The following is a 26,841-nucleotide window of genomic DNA, read 5'->3' on the forward strand; positions in this document are numbered from 1 at the left end:
CAAAGCTGATGCCTAATAAAAATGCAGATGAATAAAATATTGCCACTGAAAAGATGTATAATTGGGAATGCTCCCAGAAGAGAATTTTGTAATACTGTGACTAGATCTATACTTCTCAAAGCACAATGCATGTCGACATTGCATTACAACTGAGACTAGATGTCTGGTGAAAGATTGTACTGTAATGCAGTTGAGACCTTGACGACTGTATTTTTTTATCCTGAGACTAAACCATACTGGTAGCCTATGTTGTCAAAGGTGGCATACATGCATGTGAAAATGCACTTTCGTGTCTGTAACAGACAGCAATTAATTATTTCTGTGGCTTGAAGAATTTTGCAGGTATGTTAGAGTATACTCTGGCTACATATTGTTTACCTTGGTCATTACCAGTAAAACACTTTTTTCTATATACTGTACCATCATTCACTGATCCTCTTACATACCATTAAACCAGTATGTCAAAATTGTTCAAGAAAGTTCTACAATCTCTGCATCTACCCTTCCATCATAACTTTCCTTTACTCCAAATATCTAAATTGAACAATCTTGAGACACCATCTGTTATATTTAAATACTGCACCTGAAGAGCCAACTATAATGCTTCAAATACTGAACCTGTACACCATCTGTCATATCTGAAATAAAAGTAAAGCACGACAGTGGTCTGCCACAGCAGTCACATGACCATTTAACAAATTCCACCTTCGGTCCTTTCTTTTCTATTTTGCTCTATCTCTTGAACATTTCTGGGAAATCTCTAAGTACTTCACTCCATCTTCTATTACCATGAAAAACAATAAAAGGTGAATGATCTTAGAGATGTAATAGAAAGAATGTTTAATCATATGTAAAGATAAATTACACTCATTACTTCTTTTGATCTCTGACTTAAAAGGAGTGTTACAAAAAGTACCTACTCTACAGTATATAAATACAGTTCTTACAAAACCTGGAAAAAAATATAGAGCAATGGCATAAATGATGAATATCTGTGCACATCCAATTTAGTTCATTACATGATGATGAATATCTATGCACAACCAAATTAATTCTATTTCAAATTGTAAAATTGTGATGTTATAACATTTGAAATCCTCTTTACATAGAGACTTAAAGGTATTGGATTAAAGGGATTAGATTTTAAATATTTTTACCATTTCAAAAAGTACAGTATTTTAACAAAGCTAATAAATGGAAATTTTATCTGACTGTTTTCTCTCTTCAGTATTTCCAACTACACTGATTCAATATTTTCTTTTTCTTTTTTCCTTAATACTTTGTACCTTTAAGGAACGAACACGACTATTCTGAACAACATGGAATTCATTAAATTTGGAATATAAAACCATTACTGTATAAGAATATCAACATGGATCTTCCTGCACATTTGCCTATATAAGGTAGAGTGAAGTCCATTGTAAGATACAATACATCATGATAAAAAAAAATATTTGTGAGCTTCAATCACAATAATAATAATAGTAGCAGTAGTCCACTTTTAAAAGCTCTCTTGCAAGCCCATTAAATTCTCACTGGAAGTAAGGATGTAATACACATTTATAAAAGCATAGGCTACTTCATAAACTAATTCAAGAAGGTACAACAACAATTAATTCAAGGATAAAGAGGCAATGATAATTAAGTCATCAAAAGAAATTCCAGAAATCTGTGTGATTATTTTAAGACTAGATAAAATCAAGTTTCAGGTCATAACCCTACACAAATACTATAAAAAAAACAGAAAGTACAGGGTATAATCCTTCCTATTGCACCAAAGCTGGCATAAATGAATAACCCATGAACAAATATTACCAAGTGTACAATGGTGCCAAAATATTCAAAAGGCACATCAGTAATTTAATTGAAACATTAAAATAGCACATTATTACTTATGAAAACTTAAAAGGAACCCTAATTTTTCTCTACTGGGGGAATATATCTTGTTGTACCAAAATTCAATAAAAGCTACTGTTTACACTTTTATAATAGGCTTACTATGATAAATTTCACAATGTTAAATACAGCAATGAACACTCAGAAAAAGTTTAAATTTGCTGAAAAATTTTCTTTGGAAACTACAGCAGATATAACTCTAAGAGTACAGATTTTCATAAATAAAAATTATAATAGAGGAAAACATATTATGAACTTGGATATCATAAGCCTATGAAAAGTCTGTTTACCTGCCATCTCTGTGAAAGACATCAACAAAGTGTCTTCTAGCTACCCCTTATGAAAGGTATCAACAAAGTAAGTGTCACAGCCACTGTTCAGTTGTTATAACTATGCAAATTCTAAAACACTGTTTTCTGTTTTCCTTACACTACCTACACAAATGAAAGTAAAGACTACAATTAACATGCACTTTTCACTCCACACAGTCCTTAGATGTTTGAAAACTGACACTTTGTTGTAAGAGCAAGCATATAACATTAACAGACTACTTCCATACTACAGTATACTGTTTTATTATTAAGCTTTCTTTCAAATAGTTTCCAACTACTTATGCATAGCAAGCCTATTACGAGAGCTGTAATAGAAAAGACGGATTACACTGCCATAAATGAACCAGTTAACTCGATTTCGCATACAAAATAGAATCTCTATGTTCTAAGTTTCTCTTAAAACTGATGCCCATCTTTTAGATCAGAATGTATCACAACATGCACAATAGCTCAAGAATGCTCACCAACATGTTCAAGTCTTCATTACAGCATGAAACACATAATGCTAAATAAGTAATATGCTTACACAATTTTCAATTTGACAAATGAATGACAAAAACTTGATCATGCTACACATTCCACCTAAGGCAACAATTCTTAATACATATGACACCACCAATATTCAATCAAAGGCTATCGTTCATTATCTCTTACTACGATGCTGCAACTGCAACTCTCTCCCTGCTTTTTTCCTCTTCAACAGCTTCTGAAAAATAAAATTTCCATTAACAAATTTTCTCTTTCTCTGATGCCTACACATTTACATAAATATTCCCTTTACAAGAAAGGGAGGTTATTTTTTACATATCCACTGACACTATTATAACCATCACTTCCTCTCAATCTAAAGAATTTATGCTTTTACCTCTGATGACATCTACAAACACTCAATAAGTCTTCTCCTTCGCCATATTTACTAATGTATGGTAGATCTAAATTTGGGATGTTTCAGTGATTTTAGTTTCACCACCATACAAAAATGTATCACTATTATAACTAGCAGTATTATCTAAGAAAGACTAACTGTTCAAGAAGTGCAGAAATCTTTATAAAAGAGGATAAAAATCAAATGACTTGACTGGCAAAACTCCACACAATTTACCTTATGTGATAAAAAAGCAAGAAAAGATAGAAGCAAAATCAAATACTGTAAATAGTTAGCAATTTCTATATGCAATGGTTAGGTACCCAGCCACACCAGGAAAAACCAAATTTTTGGAATGCCTGCCATGGTTATCACTTCCACAAGCTACATTAAATGGGGGATCTAGACCTGTACAAATGTAAATCATGAAAACTGACAAAATGTGTCAGTTTTAGAGGAACTTAACAGCCACCTCCAACCAAAAGGCCGTACATTACCTCCGTGTTTTACATTGAATTTTAGTCATCTCTTAAGTTTATGCCATCCAGCCAATTGGGCAAAAATGACATTCATGTTTTGCATATCAATATCAATTTTTGTCCTTTAAAAGCATTTGAAATTTCCAAGGGTAAGTCAGAGAGTTCCAGGAAAAGTGCTAAGGTATGGACCCAAGGGATTACACAACCGTATTACTATATTAAGGAGAATCTGGGATGTACCCATTCATACAATCAAGTTTTCAATTTTCAATTTCAAGTGAAGCTCTTTGTTTAAGTAAACTTTCAGCACAATGGGTCCCAACACTGTTGCGCAGAGACCAGCTGGATCAAAGATCCTGACTAGACTATCACTGAAGACAAAACTTGGATCTATCAATATGATCCAGAAAGTACAATTCAACAAAAGCAATGGTTGCTGAGAGGATCAGCTGCACCAGTGAAGTTGAAAGTGAAAAGATCTACCCAGTATATTCCCTGGTAGTTATGATGCCAGATAATCTCCAATCAATCAATGCCCAGAATGTTATGGCAATGTTGTTTTGGGACTCCAAAGGCGTGTTTTGACAGATCTCCTCAGAGGACAGAAAACAGTCACAGGGAAAAATTAAAAAGGGGTTTTGCACAACCTGAACATTGCATTGTCAAAAAAATTGAGGGAAGCTGAGCCAAAGAATTATGTTCCATCATAATAACATTCTGACACATTCACTTGCTGCTGCAAGTGAAGTCCTAGATGCATTTGCTAGGAAAATCTTCCACACCTTTCCTTTTGTCCTGACCTTGCTCCTTCAAATTTTTTCCTGTTTCAGAACTCAAAGAATACTTAAGAAGAATCCACTCTGACTCTTTGGATGATTCTAAACAAGCAGTTTTAACTTGGTTTAACGGAAGGGTGGCAGAAATTTCAAAGAAAGGTTGCAAAGGTGGAAAAGCTGCCTTGAAAAATGTATAGACTAGATAGTGGATATGGAGAAAAATAAAATTGATTTTTCTTTATGTCCCAAGATTTACATAATTTTTCATTTATTTTAAATTTACTTTCCTGGTCTAGGAATAAGAGAATGATTAGGTAAAGTTTTTTTTAGCCTAACTTCTGTAAAATAAAGTTAACAAGTTTGAATGAGAATCTAACTTTCTATAAATCTTCAGTTGAAAACCCTTATGGACTATACACCCAAGAGGGCTCCAAAGGGATATCCGCCTTTAAAGACACCCAACTTAAAGGTAAAGGTTATCAATAATTAAATATGAAGGAACAGAAAATAGAACTGATATGCCTGAATTCAGATATCAGCGTTTAAACATTTGGAAATCAGAAAACTTCACAACTGTACTACATAAACTATTCCAGATTTTAGTTGTAGCCAAATTAAACTTCTAGCAAACTGAGTAGCATTAAATCCGATGCTAGAAAATTATACACTTTTTGCAGCAGTAGCCTGCCTAGTGTTGCAAGCAAAAACAGCTAAGTCATATAAAAGAGCGCATAGGATGTGTGTTATTGTAATACATTTTAAGCAAAAAACATAACGAACTCACTTTACATCTACGGTATGCCATAACATTAAGAGCTGGCAAAATGAACTTAATTGATGACATAACTCTATCCAAGAGTTTCTGATGAGGGTCAGCACCCAGAGACCACACTGGAAAACAGTACTCCAAACAGGGAAGAAGAAAAGTTAAAACACTAACATATAATAGCTTCATCAAGAAACATTCAAAAACATTTCTGCAAGACACCAACTTTTTGAGAAACAGAGGAGGCAATGTTATGTATATGCTTCTTAAAAGTCAATTCTTATCAAAAGTTGCACCTAAAATCAATGGCATCTGAAACCATATCAATGTAAATCAGGAAGCAAAGGTAAAAGTGTTCTGGATCAACTATCATACTTTGAGTTTTAGAAATGTTAAGCTTCATGCATAAAGCCTACTCCACTCATGAATACGTGCCGGATCTCCATTCAAGGATTCTGCAACCACAGACATAAGGCACAGAAAAGGAACTACAACTTGAAAAGTGGCATTACTGGAGTATGCATCCAATTTGTTCTCCAGACCTTGCCACATGTCACAAGTATAAATTATAAATAGCAAAGATCCAAAAACACTACCTTGAGGAACAATTATTATTATCATTATTCAGAAGATGAACCCAATTCATATGGAACATTACTACAGCTAGTACATTGGCCATCAACACAGACCTCTTGCACTCTGCCTATTAAAATTTCATTTAAAATATTAATAAAAGACCTATGTCCCAGTAATCTTAGCTTGTAGATTAGTTTCTTGATTCACAGTCTCAGAGGCTGCACTGAAGTCTAAACTGACCATGCATGCCTCTGCACCCTCATCAAGAGCACTCTACAAGACAGTAGATATTACCAAAAGTGCATTACAAGTAAAAAGGCCTTTACAAAACTCAAACTGTAATGCTGATTGTACGTTATTATCTTCAACGAACTTACAAAGAAGCTTGGAGAGTAGCTTCTCAAAACTTCAGATGAAACAAGGGTAACTGAAAGCGGCCTAAATTCTGTGGGGCAAGAGGATGGACTTTGTCCCTTGGGTAATGCAGCGATGTTTCCCTTCTTAAACAGAAGGAAAACTTTCAAGTCCAACTAATCTTCTGAAAACAGTAGTAATCTAAGTGGCAATACAATCAGCTTTCTAAAATAGATGGGAAAGATCCCGTTGGGTCTATACCGCCATAACTAGCAAGACCCACAAGCAAAGTTTTGACTTCTCTAGAGCTGAAGGCCACTGATCACTACTTAGGCTCTGGACTCACCACACTGTTTGCTCACAAAGACTTGGGTCAAAAGTTCTGCTTTCTGTTTAGGGTAATATACACAGTTCTATCAGTTCCTACAAGAGGAAGGCAAGCTTGAATGGTCATCACCACTGGAGAGCAAGATCCTCACGACCTCATTATAAGCTCTCTCAGAGACAATGAGATTGACTTCTAAGCCCAGTGAAATTGCACCAAAAGTCTGATTATTTGTTCTTCCATAAATGATAACCTTTTGTTTTTCAAGACTGGTAAGCTTACATGCAGCACTAAATAAAATTTGAAGATTTTAGAAACAATTCTACTCTTGATAGCAGTCTTAAGATGATCATTTAAACACTCAATAATATTTGGACATTTATAAATTCTGCTCCATCTGAGCTCAATAGGATCATGGCGAATACCATCCCAACTGGCCTTGGATTTCAAGTTTACCTTTCCTGAAAACCTCAAGTATAAGAACTTGTAACCAATCCCATGCATAGGCCACTTAGGAAGGAAGAAAATAGCCTGAGATTACTAGGCTGGTCCTGAACAAGCCAGCCTTATGCCAGTTGTTGTTGTTGTTGTGGTTCCCAGACTCTGTTATGCCAGGAAGCCTGCACTGCAAAGAAGGACACCACGCTTACTGGATCTGACCATAACTGTGTGGTAGTGTGGATGTTGTGTTGTTGTCTAAGGGCTGCCAAGTTAGGGCAATCTACTAAGAGATGTGTAATTGTGTGGGGACTAACTTGGCAGAGTGGACATATGTCTGTTTGGGTGTTGTCTATGCGGTGTTTGTAGGTGTTTAGTGATTGGTGATGACCACAGCGAAGTCGAGTCAGGTGTACTCTCTCCAATCTTGAGAGCTGTGTTTCTGTGCTGCTTATGTTGGGTGGGGGTGCCGAGTATTTTGTTGTTGGGAAGGTTATTAAGTGCTTGTCTGGTGAGGTGAGTATGGATGTGCTTTTTGTTTTTTTTTGTGATGTTTGGGTGGTATAGAATTCAAGATATTTGTATAGTGTCTGTGTGGTGTATTCGCTATTTGCCTGTGTGTTGGAGGGTGGTCGTGAAGGTAATAGCATGGGCTGTTTGTGTTGTTTATGACCGATGCCAAGAACTGTGTGCCTCTCATGTCTAAGTGTTGCCTAATGGTGAGAATCTTGGTTTTAGAAGCGCGTAAGTGTTCTATTGGTGTGGATTGTGTACTGCCAAGGATGATTCTAAGAGCTGTGTTTTGTATTATTTGTAGTTTGTTTAGTTGTGTGTTGGATATGGCAGGGTGCCAGGCTGGGCTGGCGTAGTTTATTATGGAGCGGATGTATTGTTTGTATACTGTGATGAGCGTTTCTTTTTGTTGTCCAAATGTTGTGCCTGTTAGTGATCTTAGTGCATTTAGTCTAGGTCTGCATTTCTTGATGATGTTACTGACATGTGGAGCAAATGACACTGAAGTGTTGTATGTGACTCCTAGGATTTTTGTTTCGTGTGTGTGGAATTGTGGTGTTGTTCAGCGTTGCTGTGGGTCTGTGCTGATGTTCTTTGTTGTGACTAGTGAGTAGTGTACTTGTGGATTTTGTTGGTGCTACCTGTAATCTGTTTTGTGTGAGCCAGTTTTCAAGTTGTGTTATGTAAGTCTGAACTTGTGTGGAGCATACGTTTTGTCTGCATGTATTGATATGATTGTTAGATCGTCTGCATATGAGGAGATGTATATGTTGTTAGGTGGTGTTGGTATGTCATGCATGAATAGGTTAAAAGTGTTGGGCTTAGGACGGAGCCTTGTGGGGCGCCGTTCGGGAAGTTTCTGATTTTGGATGACTCGCCATTGTAGTGTACAAATGCTTGTCTGTCTGTTAAGTAATTGGCGAGCCAGCGTTTGGTGTTGTTGTGTAGTGTGGTGTTGTAAACTTTGTTGATGAGAAGTGGTCTAGAGACGGCGTCAAACGCTTTACTTTTGTCTATTGTGATTAGCAGTGTTCTTTGTGGTGGGCGTCTGGAGTTAATGCCATGTATTTTTTGTGTAAGGTTGGTGAGTAGTGTTGTTGTGGAGTGGTGTGGTCTGTAGCCATGTTGAGTGGGTGACAGTGGTATGTGTGGTGTGGTTTTATGTAAGATGAGGCGTTCTACTACTTTTGATGGTGTGCAGAGTAAAGTTATAGGTCTGTATGAAGCTGCTTGTGTAGGTGTTTTGTTTGGTTTTAGAAGTGCTATTATTTTCCCCAGTTTCCAAATGTGTGGTATAATGCAGTGTGCGTATGAATAATTGGCTATGTTTGTCAGTGTTTGTGTGCCATGGGGACCTAGATGTTTTAAATGAATGTTTGAAATGTTATCGATGCCCATGGCTGCAGAGTTTTTAAGTTGTTTAATGATTCTAGCAGTGTCTTCTGTTGTGGCTAGTATTACTGTGTAATCTAATGGGAACTGTTGTTTTGCGTCTGTAGATGTGTCTGTCTTCTTAGTATTTGCGTGAGGTGGCTGATTTTTGTGTAGTGGTTTATTAAGATGTTGGCTTGTTGTTTGCGAAGGGATCTTGTCAGATGTGGTGATTGAGGCGTGACTTTTAGTGTTCCCACTGTTTGAATTGATGAGACTGTTGATAGTTTTGTGTAGTTTGGATGGGTTGGTTCTGTAGTCTAGTGTACCTTGAAAAGTTTGCCAGTTCTCTGTCTGTTTTTGAGTTAATTTGGTGTTTATTTCTGTGTTTAAATCATGTATGCAATTTGTTGTGATTTGTGTGTGTGGGTTGGTGTATTTCTTAAATTGTTTCGTTCTGTTATGAGTCTGTTTATGTCAGGCGTGAAGTTTGGGTTGTAGTGTTTTCTGTTGCCTTTAGAACGTTTCTTTTGTCTGCATTGTTTATTATGTCGTTGAATTGTATTGTATTGTTTAGTGTCTGTGATGATGTTATGTGTGTGGTTTAACTCCTGGAAATGAGCCTCAGTGGTTTCCAAGTACTCATCCCAGGCAGCGCTTTGTAATTAGGGATGGTGTGTCTTGTATGTTAGAAAGTGTCATGTGTGGTTCGGGAGTGTTATTAAAATAGGAAGGTGGTCTGATGATAGGTCTGTTTGTGTTTTCCATGTGATTGATGGTGCTATGTTGGGTGAGCAAAATGTTATGTCTGGGGAAGTGAGACTAAAGTTGGCTTGGTGTGGTATGTGTGTGTGCATATCTGTGTTGTTTAGTATGTATAGCTGGTTTAATTGTGTTGAGATGTCTGTGCCTCTTTGTGTGATGTCTTGGTGGGCGTACCAGTCTGTGTGTTTGGCATTGAAATCTCCTCCCAGAAGTATATCTGGGAGGGTATTCAACGCCTGCAGTCTAACTGTGAAGTTTGCTGGTAAACCCGTGAATATTCTGGAGGGATGTATGTGTTGATGATTGTGATTTGTTTATTGTGCCCTATTTTGATATTAAATGCTTGTAGTTCTGTATGTCTGTCTACTTGTGTTAGTGTTCTGATGTGCTGCGTTTTTTCAATGTAGGATATGTTATGGTCTATGTATGTGATGAGGCCTCTGCCATCACCATGTTGTCTATCTTGCCTGATGGCTGTGTAATTTGGTATGTTGGGTGTTTTATGTGTGTGTTTCAGTTTTGTTTCTTGAATGATGGCTATGTGGATCTTTTGTTTGTGCATGAAATGTTTTAGTTCAATGTGTTTGTTGCGAATGCCATCAATGTTTAATTGTAAGATGTTTATGTTATGCGATTATGTCTAAGTGTGTGAGTGCGTGTATTTAGTGGTGCATTTCTGTGGGCGTTAGGTGAGTGTGTGCTATGGGGTGTTGGGGTTTGTGGGGATGTTTGATTTGTAGGAATGGGTGATGGTGTTCTGGGATTGGAGGAAAGTGTGGTAGATGTGGAGATGGTGATCTGTGTGGTGTTGGTTGGTTGGTGTTTTGTTAGATAGGAAGTGCTTGTTGTGTATTGTTATTGTTTGTTTGTGTGTGTGTGTTACGGCATATGATGCACTTCCAATGTACATTGTAGTCTTTAGTGTTCTCAGTGTGGTGCACCGAAGGTGTACCCACCCACCACACAAGTTGCAGTGGACTGATCCACCCCCGCGCGAAGCTGTGACTCATTATGCTGCAGATGGGACATGTGTAGGGCCTAGGTTTAATTCTATGTCACTGGCTAGATTAATTGTAGGGATATAGTAGCCGGGTTACCATATCCCTTCAGAGAAAAAACTGGAGATCCAGCTGCGTGGCGCCACTCCGGGCGCGGTACCCTCGCGGAGCATTGGGGAGCCACTCCTCCTCTTCTCCCCTCCCTTGTCTTCGCAGTGGGGTTGTATTGTGGACGTTTGATCCAGGCGGCCGCCGTTCCACCGCCGCCTGGAGAGGTCCCACGACAATGACGCTGCCCACTTCGGAACCCCTTATGCCAGTACAGGCCAATAAGTGCAATGGTGTGAAGAACATTCTCCTTAGTGCAGAGGTCTGGTTAAACAAATCATTTATAACTAACTAACTCCTTAGTGCTGACCTCTGGACTCAGCCCATCCAAGATGGACAGCTAAAGTTTCGGGCTATGTACTACTTACTTCACTTAGGATGACAACACTAAGAAGATAATGGAAAATACTTTTAATTAATTATAAAGCACAAAAATGAAACACGAAGTCTCCTTGCCACCAGTAACACTTTGTTAAAGTACGAACACATCAAAATACAAACTGTATACCATATAATAAAATGAAAATGGTAAAAAGAAATACCTTATAAGGTACCATGAAGTAAAAAAAAAAATATTATTCCATAAAAGATTACCAATTTGGGCAAAAATAGATGAAAAGCAGCCTAGTCAAGGACTTTGAAATATAAGAAAAAGAAATGCACAGTTATGCAATACACGGTTTTTCTTAGACAACAGTTAACTAATATTAACATGGGTTTATTACAGTATTTACAAACAATACCAAAGAGCTAGTTTGTCTTAAATGATAAAAGCATGCACTACCCCACATAATAATAACTCTGGCTTCCTCATCATACCATAAGGGAGTGATATCAACTTGGCCCTTACAACCTTCAACAGGAACCTGTGTCATCACTTTCACCTAAATGGAAATGGCAATATAAGAAGAAAAAAAAAACAACCAGCGGTCACCAGGAAGAAATCAAACATAAGTGTCATCACCGACTGAACCTTATATCACAGGTGCCTTAAAGTGAAGAAGTTCAAGTTCAAGAAGCTGCTCAAGTTACTAAATTCCATTAAAGTAACCAAGTGCCATATTCTTACTATGGCAGCCTTGCCGAACTGTTATGCATCTAAGAATACCTGATCTACACAAATACTGGGTTACTATATCTAGACACACAGACAAGTACTGTATATATACCTTTGAAAGACTGTAACTAAGATAAAAAAAAAACACCCCTGTACAGTATTAATATATGAGGTTATTTTATCAGACATTAACATATTGTGACTTCCTTGTATTTGCAAACACTGTAATTAATGTTAACTAAGAAACCTTCAGACTTAATGGTTTAGGTAAAAGTGTTTGATATCTGTAAACTCCCCTGTATTCACATGGGACGCATACCACAACCCCCTGAATAGTTAAAATCCACAAACATTGCCCCTCCCTCTCAAAATGCCTATAACTGTCTACCTTGAAAGTTCAAATACCAAATGTATACCTTAAACTAGCATCCTACATCAAATATACCTTAAACTATTGTCCTATTACTGTGCTGTATTAATCTCTGAAATGATATTATTAATCATTTCAAAGTCATCTTAAACATTTTACCCTTAAAAAGATATACATATGTACTTCTAACCCTTCCAGCCAATAACAGAGAGAGAGAGAGAGAGAGAGAGAGAGAGAGAGAGAGAGAGAGAGAGAGAGAGAGAGAGAGAGAGAGAGAGAGAGAGTATCTTTCTATCAACCACTCTCACTTTCTATCTATCTATCTATCCATCTCTTGCATTCTGAGCATCCTTTGGCGAGAGAGAGAGTTTTTTCAGTATCCTTTGTAGCAGTATTTTCAACACCAAGTGGGCAACATATTTGACCGTGAGTGGGCAACACTTCCTCCCCTTCATAGTCAATATGTCAAGATAATTGACAGTTAGATTACAACACCCCCTCACTCCAAGCTTTTGGAAAAGACTGGAAATCAATATGTTTTCTTTTAAAATTTTACATAATTTACTATAGAAATGCATAAATGTTGTAGTTATAGCATGGAAAATATGAAAAAATATGAAACTACAGTACAGTAATACCCCGAGCTTGCGCGATTCGAGTTGTGCGAATTCACAGACACACGAACTTTTCATCGGAACCTAACATTGTCATACACGAGTTTTTCACAGACGCGAACATTTGCGAATCTTTCTCTCTCTCTCTCTCTCTCTCTCTTTCTTTTCCTGAGATAAGAGAATTTTTATGGTAAACGTATATGGTTATTTGTTTTGTATGATAAATAAATTTTTTACCTAATAATAAGTACTAATTTTCAAATATTAATAGGATTAAACAATAATAATAATAATAGTAATAATAATAATAATAATATAACTGTAATTACAAAATTCATATGTGATAATGATATTTTATACAAACAAATATCTTTCCCTCATCTTTTGTAACTCGCTGAAGAGAAGCTTAAAGGCAAACCTGTCAGATATGTCAATTTAACATGACAAGAAGGGGGAATATTGCTGATTAGCGGGTCAAAGGACTCTCTCTCTCTCTCTCTCTCTCTCTCTCTCTCTCTCTCTCTCTCTCTCTCTCTCTCTCTCTGTAACAATTCATAACAAATTTCACTCTCTTCAATAGGTTTAAAAGTTAGTTTAATACTTTGGGAACATGATTAGGGTCATATTTAGCGTTTAAACTCTAGAAATAAGCATTTATTAGCATTTTTAGAGACAGTGCCAAACTTATGCGGAAATTCATCTTGCGCAAGGGGGTCTGGAACCTAACCTCACGTAAGTTTGGGGTATGACTGTATACAAAACAAATAAAGCATATATTTTTCATATGCATAAAAAATCTACCTCAGAGAGAGAGAGAGAGATATGAAATACAAAGAACATAATCTACATTAGAAGATATGAGAGAGAGAGAGAGAGAGAGAGAGAGAGAGAGAGAGAGAGAGAGAGAGAGAGAGAGAGAGAGAGAGAGAGAGAGAGAGAGAGAGAGAGAGAGACTCTTCGGCCAGGTGCTAAGCCTTTTTTTTATGATGGTTACGCCTTCATCCCTCCCCATAAGTTGGATACAGAAAAGATTAGGGACTGAACTAAAATCTTACTAATTCACTATATTTTCTTTAATGAATTGATATTTTCTTGTGTTTACATTTACTATTATTTGAAAATTAATAAATCATTTATTTATCTTGCAAAACAAATAAACATACATATATATCGAGAGAGAGAGAGAGAGAGAGAGAGAGAGAGAGAGAGAGAGAGAGAGAGAGAGAGAGAGAGAATTATTATTTCTATTATTTAATGTTATTTCATCTTATTAAACTTTATATTAGTATTTGAAAGTTAGTACTGTAAATCACTACAGTAAACCCCCCGAATTCGCGGGGGATGCGTACCACAGCCCTCCGTGAATAGCTAAAATCCGCGAATGCTTAAAACCCCTCTAAAAACACTTAGAACTGCCTATTTTGATAGTTCAAATGGCAAAAAAACCTCTAAAAATGCTTACACCTGAGCATTTTGATAGTTTTACCACAAAAAGTGCGTTTAGTCAAGAAAATTATATGAAAATACAGTAATTAGTGAATATTTCTCAGTGGAAAAATACTGAGAATGGGTGAATTTTCCACGAATAATGTGTATATGCGTTCCACAGAGAAATCCTGCGAATGAGTGAGTCTGCAAATCGTGAGACCGCGAATACAGGGGGTTTGCTGTATTTCATCATAAATTGTATAGCATGTATGTACAGTACAGTATTTAGTCATGAAAATAATATGAAAATACAGAATATTGCTCTAAAAAAACCCCGAATGGGTGAGTGTTCCCGTTAATAAATTGTAGATAGGTTTCATAGAAAATTCCACAAATCGCAGAGTCTGCAAGTTGTGAGAATGTGAATCCAGGGGGTTTACTGTATTGGGTGTTAGTCTTAAAACCAGGAATGTTATTTGAAATGGGGTTTGAAAAACTAATACATTATACAAGGCAAAGAAAAAATTATATAATGCAGGAAGAAAAACTGACAACCTTAAAATATTTTAACAATAAAAAATATATTCACAATGAAGGGAAAGGTCCTTAACATAATTCAGTGGTTCAGTAACCCATCTTACAGTTCTGATTCTAAATGATAGCTTCTTACGGGGAAAAAAAAAACAGACTTTTGTCATTTCAATGAAGTGCCAACCACCACAATTCCACTGCAACCTTTGCACAACTTTAGAAAAAAGAAACAAACCTGGCAGTGTTTCTGGAACATCTGGCAATTCCACTTCTGGATTTTCTGCTGCTGTGGGAGCATCTGGCAGCTGTTTCTGAACAGCATCAGCAATTAGGGCATCAAGTTCTTCTTCAACTGCCGACTCGTCTTCATCGGTTAAGGCTCCACCACCCAACAAGGCTGATATCTCCTACAAAGGAAATTTACATTATGAAATCAACTCCAATACATCAAAGCCCAAAACAAGTTCCTTCTCTTGCTGCCATGTTATATGAGAAATTCTGATTTTACTCGAGTCCTGCTTATTTAGTAATATAAAACTGCTGGATAAGTGAAAAATTTCTTCCAGAACTAGAATAATCTAACATAGCTAAGTAAATGCTAAATAATCTAGATCTAATAACGTTGTAACATTTCTTGGGCAAGTGAGGCTTCTTATTTTCTTTTTACAGTAAAAATACTTAAATTTGATGAGGCTACCCCATCTACACAAGGCACTGTTGATTCAAGAAGTTCCTCTAAAACATTAATTAAGTGCACCATATGTTGTCTTGAAACTCTTTTAAGATTTTCTTCCAAATAATATGCATGACATACCCTCTGTTTTTCAGCAGCCTCCTCAGTTTCATCCAAAATTCTCTCAACATCTTCTATACTCAACATCTGATTGATCTGTTTCAAAGCTTCATTGCCAACCTTCAAGCTGTCCACCACCTGCAATTAAAAACATTCAGCTACAATAAAGTTGCATGATACATAGGTGATATCATTCATACCTTAAAGCAAAGAATGGTCACAATGAAGTATCACTGGCCTAGGATGACCAGGGTGTATACAGTCGAAAGCTACCATTTAATTGCTAACTTGTATTGTTTCAAAATACAGTATAGTACTTAATCAGTATGGTGATTGACATTGTATAATTTCAACAAGAACATACCTTCATTTCTATTTGAGCAAATTCTAAGTCTTGTATCATCTTCTCAATATTTTCAAGGGTTCCATCTGTTTTGTTAAGCTGTTCTTCAATGAATTTCTTCTTTCTGAGCAATAACTTTGCTCTCCTGAAAAAAATAAAAATTTAGAATCATAATTAAAAGTACATATTCTTAAGTTTTTTGAGTCTGCAACAGATGGAAATGTTCCCTGAATGTGGTACAACAGAGTCTGTTGTTGGAAAGTCTGCTTTAATGCTGTATTACTTCCTGGAATCTAAGCTCCTTAACATCTTTAACTATACAGGAGACTCTGAGAAAAGAAACTGCTACTTCTACGCATCGCAAACTTTTCATATCAACTTTTCCCTTCATGCACTTTGATGTGAAAAGATTTCTCTCCACTCCTTCCCTTCCTGTCTCTTTCTATCTGAACTCCTATTAGGTCTGAGCCTTACTACATCTATAATGTACATTACTTTTACAAGTAGGTGTCTCGTTCATTATCAATGAACAGGTTTCTATTAGAATGTTATAAGAAGTTGGCCTTTCACACCTTATGTTGGCCTGACCATCTTGATAAATTAACAGTTTCTAAATTTGTGAGCCAATGCCTCACAAGTAGGTTCTCTTTATAAATCAGCTATGTCTCTTCAAGGTCAGTAAGTTACAACTTCTTGGCATGAGCTTTTTAATGATACAGTACAGTGGAACCCCGCCTATTCGCAGATTTCTCTGTGAAACATATGTACACATTATTAGAGGAAAATTCACCTATTCGCGGTATTTTCATAGAGAAATACTGTATTAACAAATTCATGTATTTTCATATCATTTTTGTGACCAAATGCACTTATGGAAGGGATGCTTCCTAAATTCCCTCCACCAACCCATGCCAGCCATCGACAAAGGATCCAAGATACTGCATTCACTAAAAACCGTTTCCACATCCCTTAAATAGTGGGATGCAAATACTGATTTACATCTCCAATACGTTGCTTGGAGAATGTCGGACAGAGATAGGTTGTGTTTAAATACCAGTGACATAGCCACTCCCTTTATTTCATGTGCTTTAACCTTTAGAGCAGGTAAAAGCTCTTCTCCTACTTGGGAATGGGCTTCTCGAATGAGATCTCTTAGGAAAAAAGAGAGTCCATTCTTTGTAAGAGGACACGAAGGATCTTTGACCGAAGTCCACAGATTACTGGGAGGCCCCCTTAACTTCTCGGTCCTCTGAAGATAAAACTTTAAAGCCCTCTCAGGGTAAAGTGTTCTTTCTTCCTCTGCTGGTCCTAGTATCTCTCCCAAATTCTTGATATTGAAAGAACGAGGCCATGGTTTAGATGGATTCTCATTCTTTGCGAGAAATCCCAGGGTACATGAACAGACAGCATCTCCTCTAAAGAACCCGATCCTTCTATCTATGGCCTGTATTCCACTAACCCTCTTAGCTGTCGCCAAGGCCACCAGGAAAAGGGTCTTCTTAGTCAGATTCCTGAATGAAGCGGTTTTGATAGGCTCGAAAGATGGTTCGGAAAGCCATTTCAAGACCACGTCTAGGTTCCAAGATACTGGTTCTGTCCTCTTTTGCTTACCTGTATCAAAAGATCTAATCAAATCAGAGATGTCCTGATTTGAGGAGTTTCTTGACAGTTTGTAGCCTGTCACAGCTAGAGTAGACAACCCTTGATGAAATCTTCTGACATGGGGTTTCTGAGAAGATTGTGTCTTTGAAGGAGCAGCCTCGGGAAGTCTACCAGAAGGCCCGTGAGGTCCGGGAACCATTCCTTTAGAGGCCAAAATGGGGCAATCAGTATCACTGACACATCTCGGTGGGACTGCAATTTGTTTAATACCTCCGTATCATTCCGAAGGAAGGGAAGGCATATAGCTCCTTGTCGGACCAGTCCTGAAGCATTGCATCCATCAACCATGCCAAGGGGTCAGGGACTGTTGAGCAAAAGAGAAGGAGACAATGGTTTCTGGACGTTGCAAAAAGGCCCAGAGTCAGTCTTCCCCACAGTCTCCACAGGGCCAAGCAGACTAAAGGATGTAGAGTCCATTCCGTGGAAATGACTTGGTTGCCTTGGCTCAGTTGGTCTGCCAGCACATTCAGTTTGCCCTAGACGAATCTTGTCAGTATTCTTGTCCAATTCTGGTTTGCCCAGAGAAGCAGATCCAATATTCTTGTCCATTCTGTTTGCCCAGAGAGCAGATCCTCACAGCCGCAGAGAGCGAAAAGGAATGGGTTCCTTCCTGCTTGCTTGTATACAACAAGTCCGAGTGGACTGCTATAGTTTTGTCGTACACTTCCGAAGCAAAGGCTTGTAGTCCCAAGTGAACAGCCTTTAGTTCTCTCACATTTATGTGCCATTCTTTTTGTTCTTGAGAACAAGTCCCAGGGACTTCAATCTCCCAGGAGAGTGCCCCAGCCCAAGTCCAATGCGTTGGCAATGAAGCTTAGGTCGGGGTTCTGAGGGAATAGGGACTTCTCTTCTAACCTGTTTTCTGACCTCCACCAAAGCAGGTGATCCTTGATGTTCTGAGTCACCAGAAACACAAATGAGTCTGGATGACTTTTCCTGTCCCAGCTGGCTCTGAGGAAGATCTATAGTACTCTCATATGAAGTCTCCCTAGGAAACGAACTATTCTATGGAGGCCAACGTCTCGAGGAGACTCATCCACCTGTTGGCTGAGCAGCTCTGAAGGGAGAGAAACTCATCTATCATACGTAGACAGGGCTCCACTCTCTTGGGGGATGGAAAAGCCCAAAAAAGAAGAGAGTTCAGAGTCATCCCCAAATAAACTATCTCTGTGAAGGGGCCAGCTGGGACTTCTGATGACTGATCACCAATCCTAAATCCTGGGTTAAAAGAAGAGTTTTCCGAAGGTCCTCCGCATATTGTTCCTTCATTGGGGAATGAAGGAGCCAATCATCTAGGTAGACTGGGATGTTTATCCCCATGAGATGAAGCTAACCTGCCAGGGGGGCCAGAACCCACGTAAAAACTTGAGGAGTCGTTGCTAGTCTGAAACACAGAACTCAAAATTGGAAGATTTGGTCCTGAAATATGAATCTTAGATACTTCCTTGAGTCCGGGTGTATGGGGACGTGGAAGTACGCGTCCTGCATGTCTATTGAGACCACCCAGTCTCCCTGATGAATAAACGCAAGACTGGAACTATTTGTCTCCATACGAAACTTTGTCTTTTGAACAAATACATTCAAGGCACTTACATCTAAGACTGGTCTCCATCCTCCTGTTGCCTTGGGGACTACAAACAGCCGATTGCAGTACCCCTCTGAGCTTGGATCTGTGACTACCTCTATAGCCATCTTCTCGAGGAGGGAATGTACTTCCTCTGTGAGAGACGAAAACCTCTTTGTGCCTACAGAGCAGGCAGTCAAGATGATGGGCTTCTTGGTTAACAGAGGTCTTTCTCTGAACGGGATTGAGTAGCCAAACCTGAGGACTTCCACTACCCATTGTTCTGGCCCTTTCTTCCACTAACTCTCCCAAAAGAGAAGGAGCCTGGCACCTACTGGGCATGGAGGACACTGGGTTCACTTCTTAGGTGAAGACTTGGTTGACAATTTCTTGATCAAACAGGGGGTGAATGCATGTTCGTATGACCTCTTGGTTGAGCCCTTCACCTGTTTCTATGAAAGGAAAAGGGCCACAGAGGAGAGGATGTCTTGGAGCTAAAAGAGGGCAGCTCCTTAGGATTGCACCAAAATATTTTGCGTTGATGTCTTTTGTAAAGCTGAAGCAATCTTATTCACCACTGACTGCGGGAACAAAAACTCAGGTACCAGAGGGGAGAAGAGAAGGGCAGACTTCTGGGCTGTGGTGACTCCCTTCGTGGTGTATGAGTACCAAAGCTCCCTTTCTTTAAAATCCCCATGGCATAGAGAGCGGCCAATTCACGAGAACCGTCTCTAATCCCTTATCTGCACAGGAGAGGACACCAAGAAGAAATCTGCCTGAAAACAGACCCAAGTTAGAGGAAAAGGTGATAAATAATTAAATCTCGGGGAATAGACAAGAAAACCAATACACTTAAATTCAGGAGATATCAGCAGAATGCAGGAATGAATTTGTTCCTCGTTTAAACATGTGAAGATCAGAAGACTCAACAACCATACTATGTAAACTACTCCACATTTTAGTTGTAGCCAAAATAAAACTCATAGTGTTCCAGTAAAAAGTGAAAGTAAATAATTTATAATTTTTTAACACTGTACTCAGCAAACTGAGTAAAGTACAGTACTGTAGTATTAAATCTGACACAAGAAAATGACACTGTTTGCAGCAGCAACCTGCCTAGTGTTGCCAGCAAAAAGAGCTAGGTCAGGTAAAGAACAGTGCAGAGCATGTTTGCTGTTATAATACACTTCATGCATCAAATGTAATATGCCCACTTTATGTCCATGCCACAAGTCAACATTAAGAACTGGCAAAATAAAATTCACTGATGATATCAATCTATGAATTTCTGTTGAGAATCAACACCCAAAGACCACACTGAGAAATGTATTCCAAACAAGGAAGAAGAAAAGAGTTAAAAACTTACATATAACAGCTTCATCATAAAATATTAGAAAACATTTCCAAAAAATACAAACTTTTTGAGAAACAAACTTTTTGAGAAACAGAGGAAGCAGTATTGTGTATATGCTTCTTAAAAGTCAGTTTCTTATCAAAAGTTACACCAAAATTCTTGAAGAGTCACTGACATTTAAAATCATACCATCTATATATGTAAATCACGATGCAAAGGCAAGAGCTTGTAGATTAGCGTTCCATGATTCACACAGTCAAAGACTGCACTACAATCTAACTTGACCAAGCATAACTCTACATCTTCATCAAGAGCACTCTGCAAGATGGAAAATATTATCAAGAGTGCATCACAAATACTAAGACTTTGCATCACATATACTAAGACTTTTATGAAACCCTAAATGTAATCCTGGTTGCAGGTTATTACTGTATCTTAAACAAACCTACAAAGATGCTTAAAAAGCAGCTTCCAAAAAACCTGAGATAAAACAGGGCAACTGAAATCAGCCTTTATTCTGAGGGGCAAGAGGATGGACTTAGTCCCATGGGTAATGCAGAGATGTTTTCCTTCTTCCAAACAGAAGGAACACTTACGAGACTTTCAGAAACAGTAATAATCTTAGCAGCAATGAAATCAGCAGACTTATTAAAAAAGATGGGGAAGGTCCTGTTAAGATCTATGCTACTGTAAATGTCAAGCCCCAGAGGAAAGGATCTGATTCTTCTATATCTGAAGGCCACTGAAAACAACATAGGCTCTGGAAAGCATGACTGAGGCAACACCACAGACTCACCACACTGTTTGCTTACAAAGACTTGAGTCAAAAGTTCTGCTTTCTGTTTAAAGCAACACACAGCAGTTCCATCGGCTCCTACAAGGAGACAGGAAGCTGGAGATAATTAGATATTTGTGGAACTAAAAGCATAAGAAACACATGAACAATGGAATTTCGAAGCCCTTTTAGTTGCATGGCATTGAAGACAATGATCACAAGATACAATACCCCTTAGTGACAAGTTTCATGGCTGGCACCTACTGAACTTGACTCAAAATCTGTTCTCTATCAAATTATGATGTACACAATTATATTTGATGGCCATGATAACCTAACATGAGTTGTGCTTCAAGACTACTTCCAAGTTAATGTTCATCATCATCATCATCATCAAACCTGATATCTTGTTCTTTACTTTGCTTAATTTTTATAATCTTTACTTTTATCAAATTTTAGAATAGACACTGCTTCACGAATAATTTACGATATTGGTACTAAACGTCACCAGCTAAATAGGGTGGGTACCCTCTCAAATTTTAGAGCTCATTCCTATATAGGTAGAATACCAGCAAGTGATTGGCTTATAATAAAAAACAGTTGGAGTTTGCCCATACTTTTAAAGCAAATACTGAACTAGGATGAGATTAAAAAGGATTCTGTTTTCATGTGACCTACTAGCTTTCCATTATAAACAGTGCTTGATTATACACTCCACCAAAGAGATTCAAAATGCACAACAAAACCAGCAAATTGCATATTCTGTCAGTATATGTAGGAACACAAAGACGACAAGTCCCTTCAAATAGAACAGATGTATAAATCAGCTTACATGTTACAATAACTATCAATTTGCAGACCGCTTAAAGTAAAACACTTCCTAGAAACTAAAACATGAAAAACTTCAATATGAACTAACTCTTTCTTTCCATTTTGCAGTAACTGCTTCGCAAGCTGTCTATCCTTCTCAAGATTGGTTTCTGAGCGCTTCTGATACTGTCGAATCCTATCTCTTGTTGTCTTTAGTTGCTGGAAAAAGACAATAGAAATAATCAAACATCATATGTCAATTTTTCTGGCAATAAAAGTGTTATAACTATTATGCTGCAATATAAGTGGACAAACCTTTCCAATGATGTATATAACAATAAAGTGTAACAAATAAAATTTATATATCTTTTACTTGATATTTCAATACTCTGCCATTACACAAATACTGAATCTCAATACACAAATATGAATCTCAAAAGTATATGCAATACAAAACCTAAAATGAAGTACTGTATTGGGCACTTGCAAGGAAACCTTTAACCACAAGGAATAACATAAATGTCAGAGATGGACATACCAACGATATATGGCATAAAAAACCTGATATGAAAAGTTGAAACAATGATGGTGAAAACAAGATCTGATTAAATAGAAGACTACAATTTGTCGCAAAATATTTACTGAATTAATAACATCAAACATCATGAAGATATAAAAAACTATTGGAAACTGATGAACAATTGTAAAAAATAGGTGGCTAATCTGAAAGATGTAAGTCAGAACTAACATGAGGTAACATCAAGATACCTAACACTATTGGAGTAAGGGCATGTAGTGCATGTAGCTATTTTGATGCAACTTGTCTGAGGTACTTTGGTCATATAATATGACTGGTGTAAAAATCACAAAGAACTGTACTACATGTAAAACATCTGCCCAATAGCTAATCTGATGCAGTTCATAACCTTCCTTATCTTGAAAAGGCAAGCCATGTCACTTCTAGTGGTAAAATAACATACTTGCACCTATACCATTGTAAATTCTCCTACTTAAGGGATTTAAGTAGCCAATACTGAATTTAAAATCAGAATGGGTGAATGATCATTTCGGTATTTTATCCATATGTAATAGATGGGACAAGAGAATAATAAGCTAGGTATTTACTAATAAAACTACAGTATGAAGGCTTATTTTACTTTTTTGAAAGGGTTCATTCCAGAAATTCTTGGACATTGAAAAAAGGTGACAGGCCTACGAGAACTGTTTTGTTTTTCTTATTAGGTAATAATTCCCTATCATTTTCAGCTAATTAAAACTTAATAAATTCTTCTATGAAGAATTTATTTCTGACCCCTCCAAGTTTTGCAACAGTTTCTTCAGTTTACCAATGGCTTCTAGAATTGTGTATGATGAAGAGTTGATGGAGACCTTACAGCCCGTAAAATGTAAAATGATGGCGATCCATCTGGAAATGAGGCAGGTAATCCCTTCCACTGAAAGGGCCTCTCCTCTACAAAACAAAGGGTCAGGGAGCCAATGTAAATAGAAGGGTCATGTGGTCTTGCCTAGGGTACCCCTTAACTGTAGTAGGCATTTCAGAGGGAATACAACCTAACCAGACCTAACTTTACCTAACCTTACCTCAGATGTTGAGGCCTTACCTGGCCAGGGAGTGCTTCACCTCCCAGGAGCCCCCGCCAAAAGTAAGCTATACTGTAATCCCTTCATCTGCATACCACCCAGAGTCAGTTACAAAGATTGGGCAAGGGACAAGTATATCTTAGTTTTACCAGACCACTGAGCTGATTAACAGCTCTCCTTGGGCTGGCCCGAAGGATTAGACTTATTTTACGTGGCTAAGAACCAATTAGTTACTTAGCAACAGGACCTACAGCTTATTGTGGAATCCGAACCACATTATAGCGAGAAATGAATTTCTATCACCAGCAATAAAATCCTCTAACTCTTCATCAGCCAGCCGGGGAATTGAACTCCGGCCCATCGAGTGACAGTCTGCAGGACAAGAGCACATGTGGATGTGAATAAGGTGGGTGATGGTTAGGACAAAAGCCATGGCCACTTAAGGACGCAGCATCATAGATATGGTTGGTTAGTGTGCATGATTTTTTTGCTTTATGACTTTTCTGGCACTCTGGTCAGGTTGAGTGGGGTTCCAGGGAGGAGGTGAAGTCTCCCCTGGCTAGGTAAGGACCCAGCTCCCTACATTACAGAAAGTATGGTTAGGTTGCATCCTTGTTACTTTTCCATGTTTTATAAATTTGGGTGATTCATACATATGAATCAGACTATGTGTTTTCCAACTGAATATACTGTGATTTATGCATTTCCTGCCTTTCTCACTAGTGCACTGCACTCATTTCTTTAATTTTACAAAGGAAAAAATGAGGGCACTGCACTCATTTCCTTACGTTTACTTAGATATGCACAAAACGCAATGAAACCATATGGAAAAATATATGAATCATGTAGGTAATTCTAATGAAGAGCTCTGCATGAAGATATTGTTTATTAATGAAATATTTTTACTGAAAAATATAGAAAAGGGTGTACATGATGCAGTGCTTCAGTATATTTACCTCATTGAAAACTTTGTCAAAATAATGTGAGAAGTTTGCCATCTTTTGTTTATGTTGTCACACTGACAAGCTCTGCGGGATGCCACGTTTAGTATCAGCCCCTTGGGGATTAATGTAAGAACAAACAAAAGATGGTAAACTTTTCACATTATTTTGGTAAATTTTTCAAGGGTAGAACTAAATAAGATCTCCACTCAGATATTACTTTGGAAGCTGATTTTTCCTATGGTATTTTGGTTGCTTATTAAAAATTTACCATTATTTTTTGTCGGTCGACTGCAATTAACCTCAGAAGTTGTGCGTTGGCCATCCTGGAATGCTATCACACATGTGCAGTGTTATAGGGGAGCTTTTGGTAAAAAGTGGAGTTTCCTTCACAGGGTGGTTAGGTCCTCCAACTAAGCAAAATGGCCTGGTAGGTTAGGTTACGTTTGGTTTGGGTACGTTAGGTTTGTATAGTTCCTTTTAAAATAGGTTTCCTTAGCCAATCCCTTCATAAACATATGGCGCCCTAAAGACTTGCACATATGTGGAACCGTTCCATAACAACAACATGGCAGTTCAGTCTTTCTCCCATCGTTTCCAAAACCTTACGTTTCCAAAGTGTCTCCAACCATGTTGGGTAGATATGAGGTTAATAATAATTGACTGACAATAAACAAAGCCACCTCCTTCATCAGCAAAACTAAAAGTATGGGAAATATCAATTTCCAAGGTAGCCTAATAGTCCATGCAAAGCTCTAACTCAGACTAGAAATACCTTTTCAAGTGATCTCACCTGTACTGCATCATACACACCTTTTCTATACTGTTCAGTAAAAACATTTCACTAATAACGATATCTCCGAGCATAGCTCTTCCTTACAATTACCATCATGCATTTGGTTAGGCATTGAAGTATGGCCACACTCGAGTGTCACAGCCTAGCGTATGGGAAGTTGGCCAACTGCCATATAGAAACCTGCGTGTCTGATTACCTTTGTGGATATTAACATCCACTTTGGCTGGGAGACTTAATTGTCCTGCAGATGACTACGCTAAAAACTGACAATCAAGGAAAAACCTGTCACCCTACAGATCAACAGCATGAGGATACTAACCAGTACGGCCTTATCTTGCTCCGTCACTTTACTGATGGGCTTCTTAGAAAATATGTGTCCCATTATTTAAACAGTGACAGTTAGTCTAACGCTGTGATAGCTCCACGGATCAGTCTTCAAATATATGGCAATTACATAAGACGATTCTATTCGGTCGTTGTCGGTATCTGCTGCTTCCAACAGAGCGAATAACACAATCAACGTGATGTAGACTTGTGAAGTCAGCTGACAGAATGTAAACAAAGATCGCATGCAAAGAAAACGTTATTTTAGGGGTGACATGAATCAATCTTTTTTTTTTTTTTTTTTTGTAAAACCTGAAGCTGTCCACAAGACATTCGAAATTTCTAATTAGCATTCAGTTTTAGAATGTGCAAATTGGGACCACTATTTTTATCATAAATATTTAAAATACGCATCTTATGCATTCTTTTCAACTAATAACACTGGACTTAAAACACGTAGTCTGAAATTGTCCTCCCCAACACACGCATATATGTATACATAGTATCGCTTCTACATATAAACTTTCGCAATTTCTCTTATGGTGTCATTTTTACCCATAGTCTACCGTCTGACTCCTGATACTCTTCCTAACGCTTCATCCTCAGACCGAAAAAAATCTTTTAGATATGGTTTCACTGTCATATTATGATTCCTGTTCCAGTGTCCTTATGGGCATGAATTTTACAATATTGCTTCTTATTTATTTCGCTAAATGTCCTCCTCACTTCCATCTTGCAGCTATTCTAACCTTCCTCCCAACACACATACAGTACACATACACACACGCACATACACTTGTGCACACATATATGTGCATACTGTCTATTATATATATATATATATATATATATATATATATATATATATATATATATATATATATATATATATATATAGGATATATAAGTCGAAACCATATCTTTTAGATATGGTTTCATATGTGTCATATAATGATTCCTGTTCCAATGTCTTATGGGCATGAATTTTACAGTATTGCTTCTTATTTATTTCGCTAAATGTCCTTCTCATTTAATCTTGCAGCTATCCTCCCCCTTCACACTTGTGCACACACATATATGTGCATACTTGTATATGCATAGGCATATATATATATATATATATATATATATATATATATATATATATATATATATACATACACATGTCTATGAAGGACTATAAGTCAGAAAGGCCTTGTATCACTCCATTGTTTCTCTCTCCTTTGTGGATTTTGTCTTTATTTATATATTCATCACGTTCCACGTGTGTGTATAACTGAATCACGAAAATATGGAACGTGATGAATATATAAAT

The 26,841-nt window shown here is 37.6% G+C and overlaps 1 protein-coding gene across 2 annotated transcripts; it reads right to left on the minus strand.

Moving 5' to 3' along the window:
- Nucleotides 1–825: 825 nt before the first annotated feature.
- On the minus strand, nt 826–25,775 carry Vps20 (vacuolar protein sorting 20). 2 transcript variants are annotated; one of them, XM_067117362.1, is made up of 6 exons: nt 25,522–25,775; nt 21,973–22,082; nt 15,720–15,843; nt 15,377–15,493; nt 14,798–14,969; nt 826–2,934 (listed from the first exon to the last, which is right to left on the minus strand). In XM_067117362.1, the coding sequence occupies exons 1-6, from the start codon at nt 25,582–25,584 to the stop codon at nt 2,882–2,884; spliced, it is 639 nt and encodes a 212-aa protein (XP_066973463.1). In that variant the 5' UTR covers nt 25,585–25,775; the 3' UTR covers nt 826–2,881. The 2 variants fall into 2 exon arrangements, with proteins under 2 accessions (XP_066973463.1, XP_066973464.1); XM_067117363.1 differs by having other exon boundaries at nt 826–2,931; nt 25,522–25,762.
- Nucleotides 25,776–26,841: the final 1,066 nt, after the last annotated feature.

This window comes from Macrobrachium rosenbergii, chromosome 15, assembly GCF_040412425.1.
Source record: "Macrobrachium rosenbergii isolate ZJJX-2024 chromosome 15, ASM4041242v1, whole genome shotgun sequence".
Lineage (NCBI taxonomy): Eukaryota > Metazoa > Arthropoda > Malacostraca > Decapoda > Palaemonidae > Macrobrachium > Macrobrachium rosenbergii.

Bases quoted from the DNA above. Each gene is read 5' to 3' on its own strand.
- Vps20 (XM_067117362.1), bottom strand. From the start codon at position 25,584: ATGGGACACATATTTTCTAAGAAGCCCATCAGTAAAGTGACGGAGCAA. The intron at 15,494-15,719 runs GTATGTTCTTGT...TTTTAATTGCAG, and splicing joins TTGCTCAAATAGAAATGAAG to GTGGTGGACAGCTTGAAGGT. The intron at 2,935-14,797 runs GTTTGTTTCTTT...TTTATTTTTCAG, and splicing joins TGTTCCAGAAACACTGCCAG to AAGCTGTTGAAGAGGAAAAA.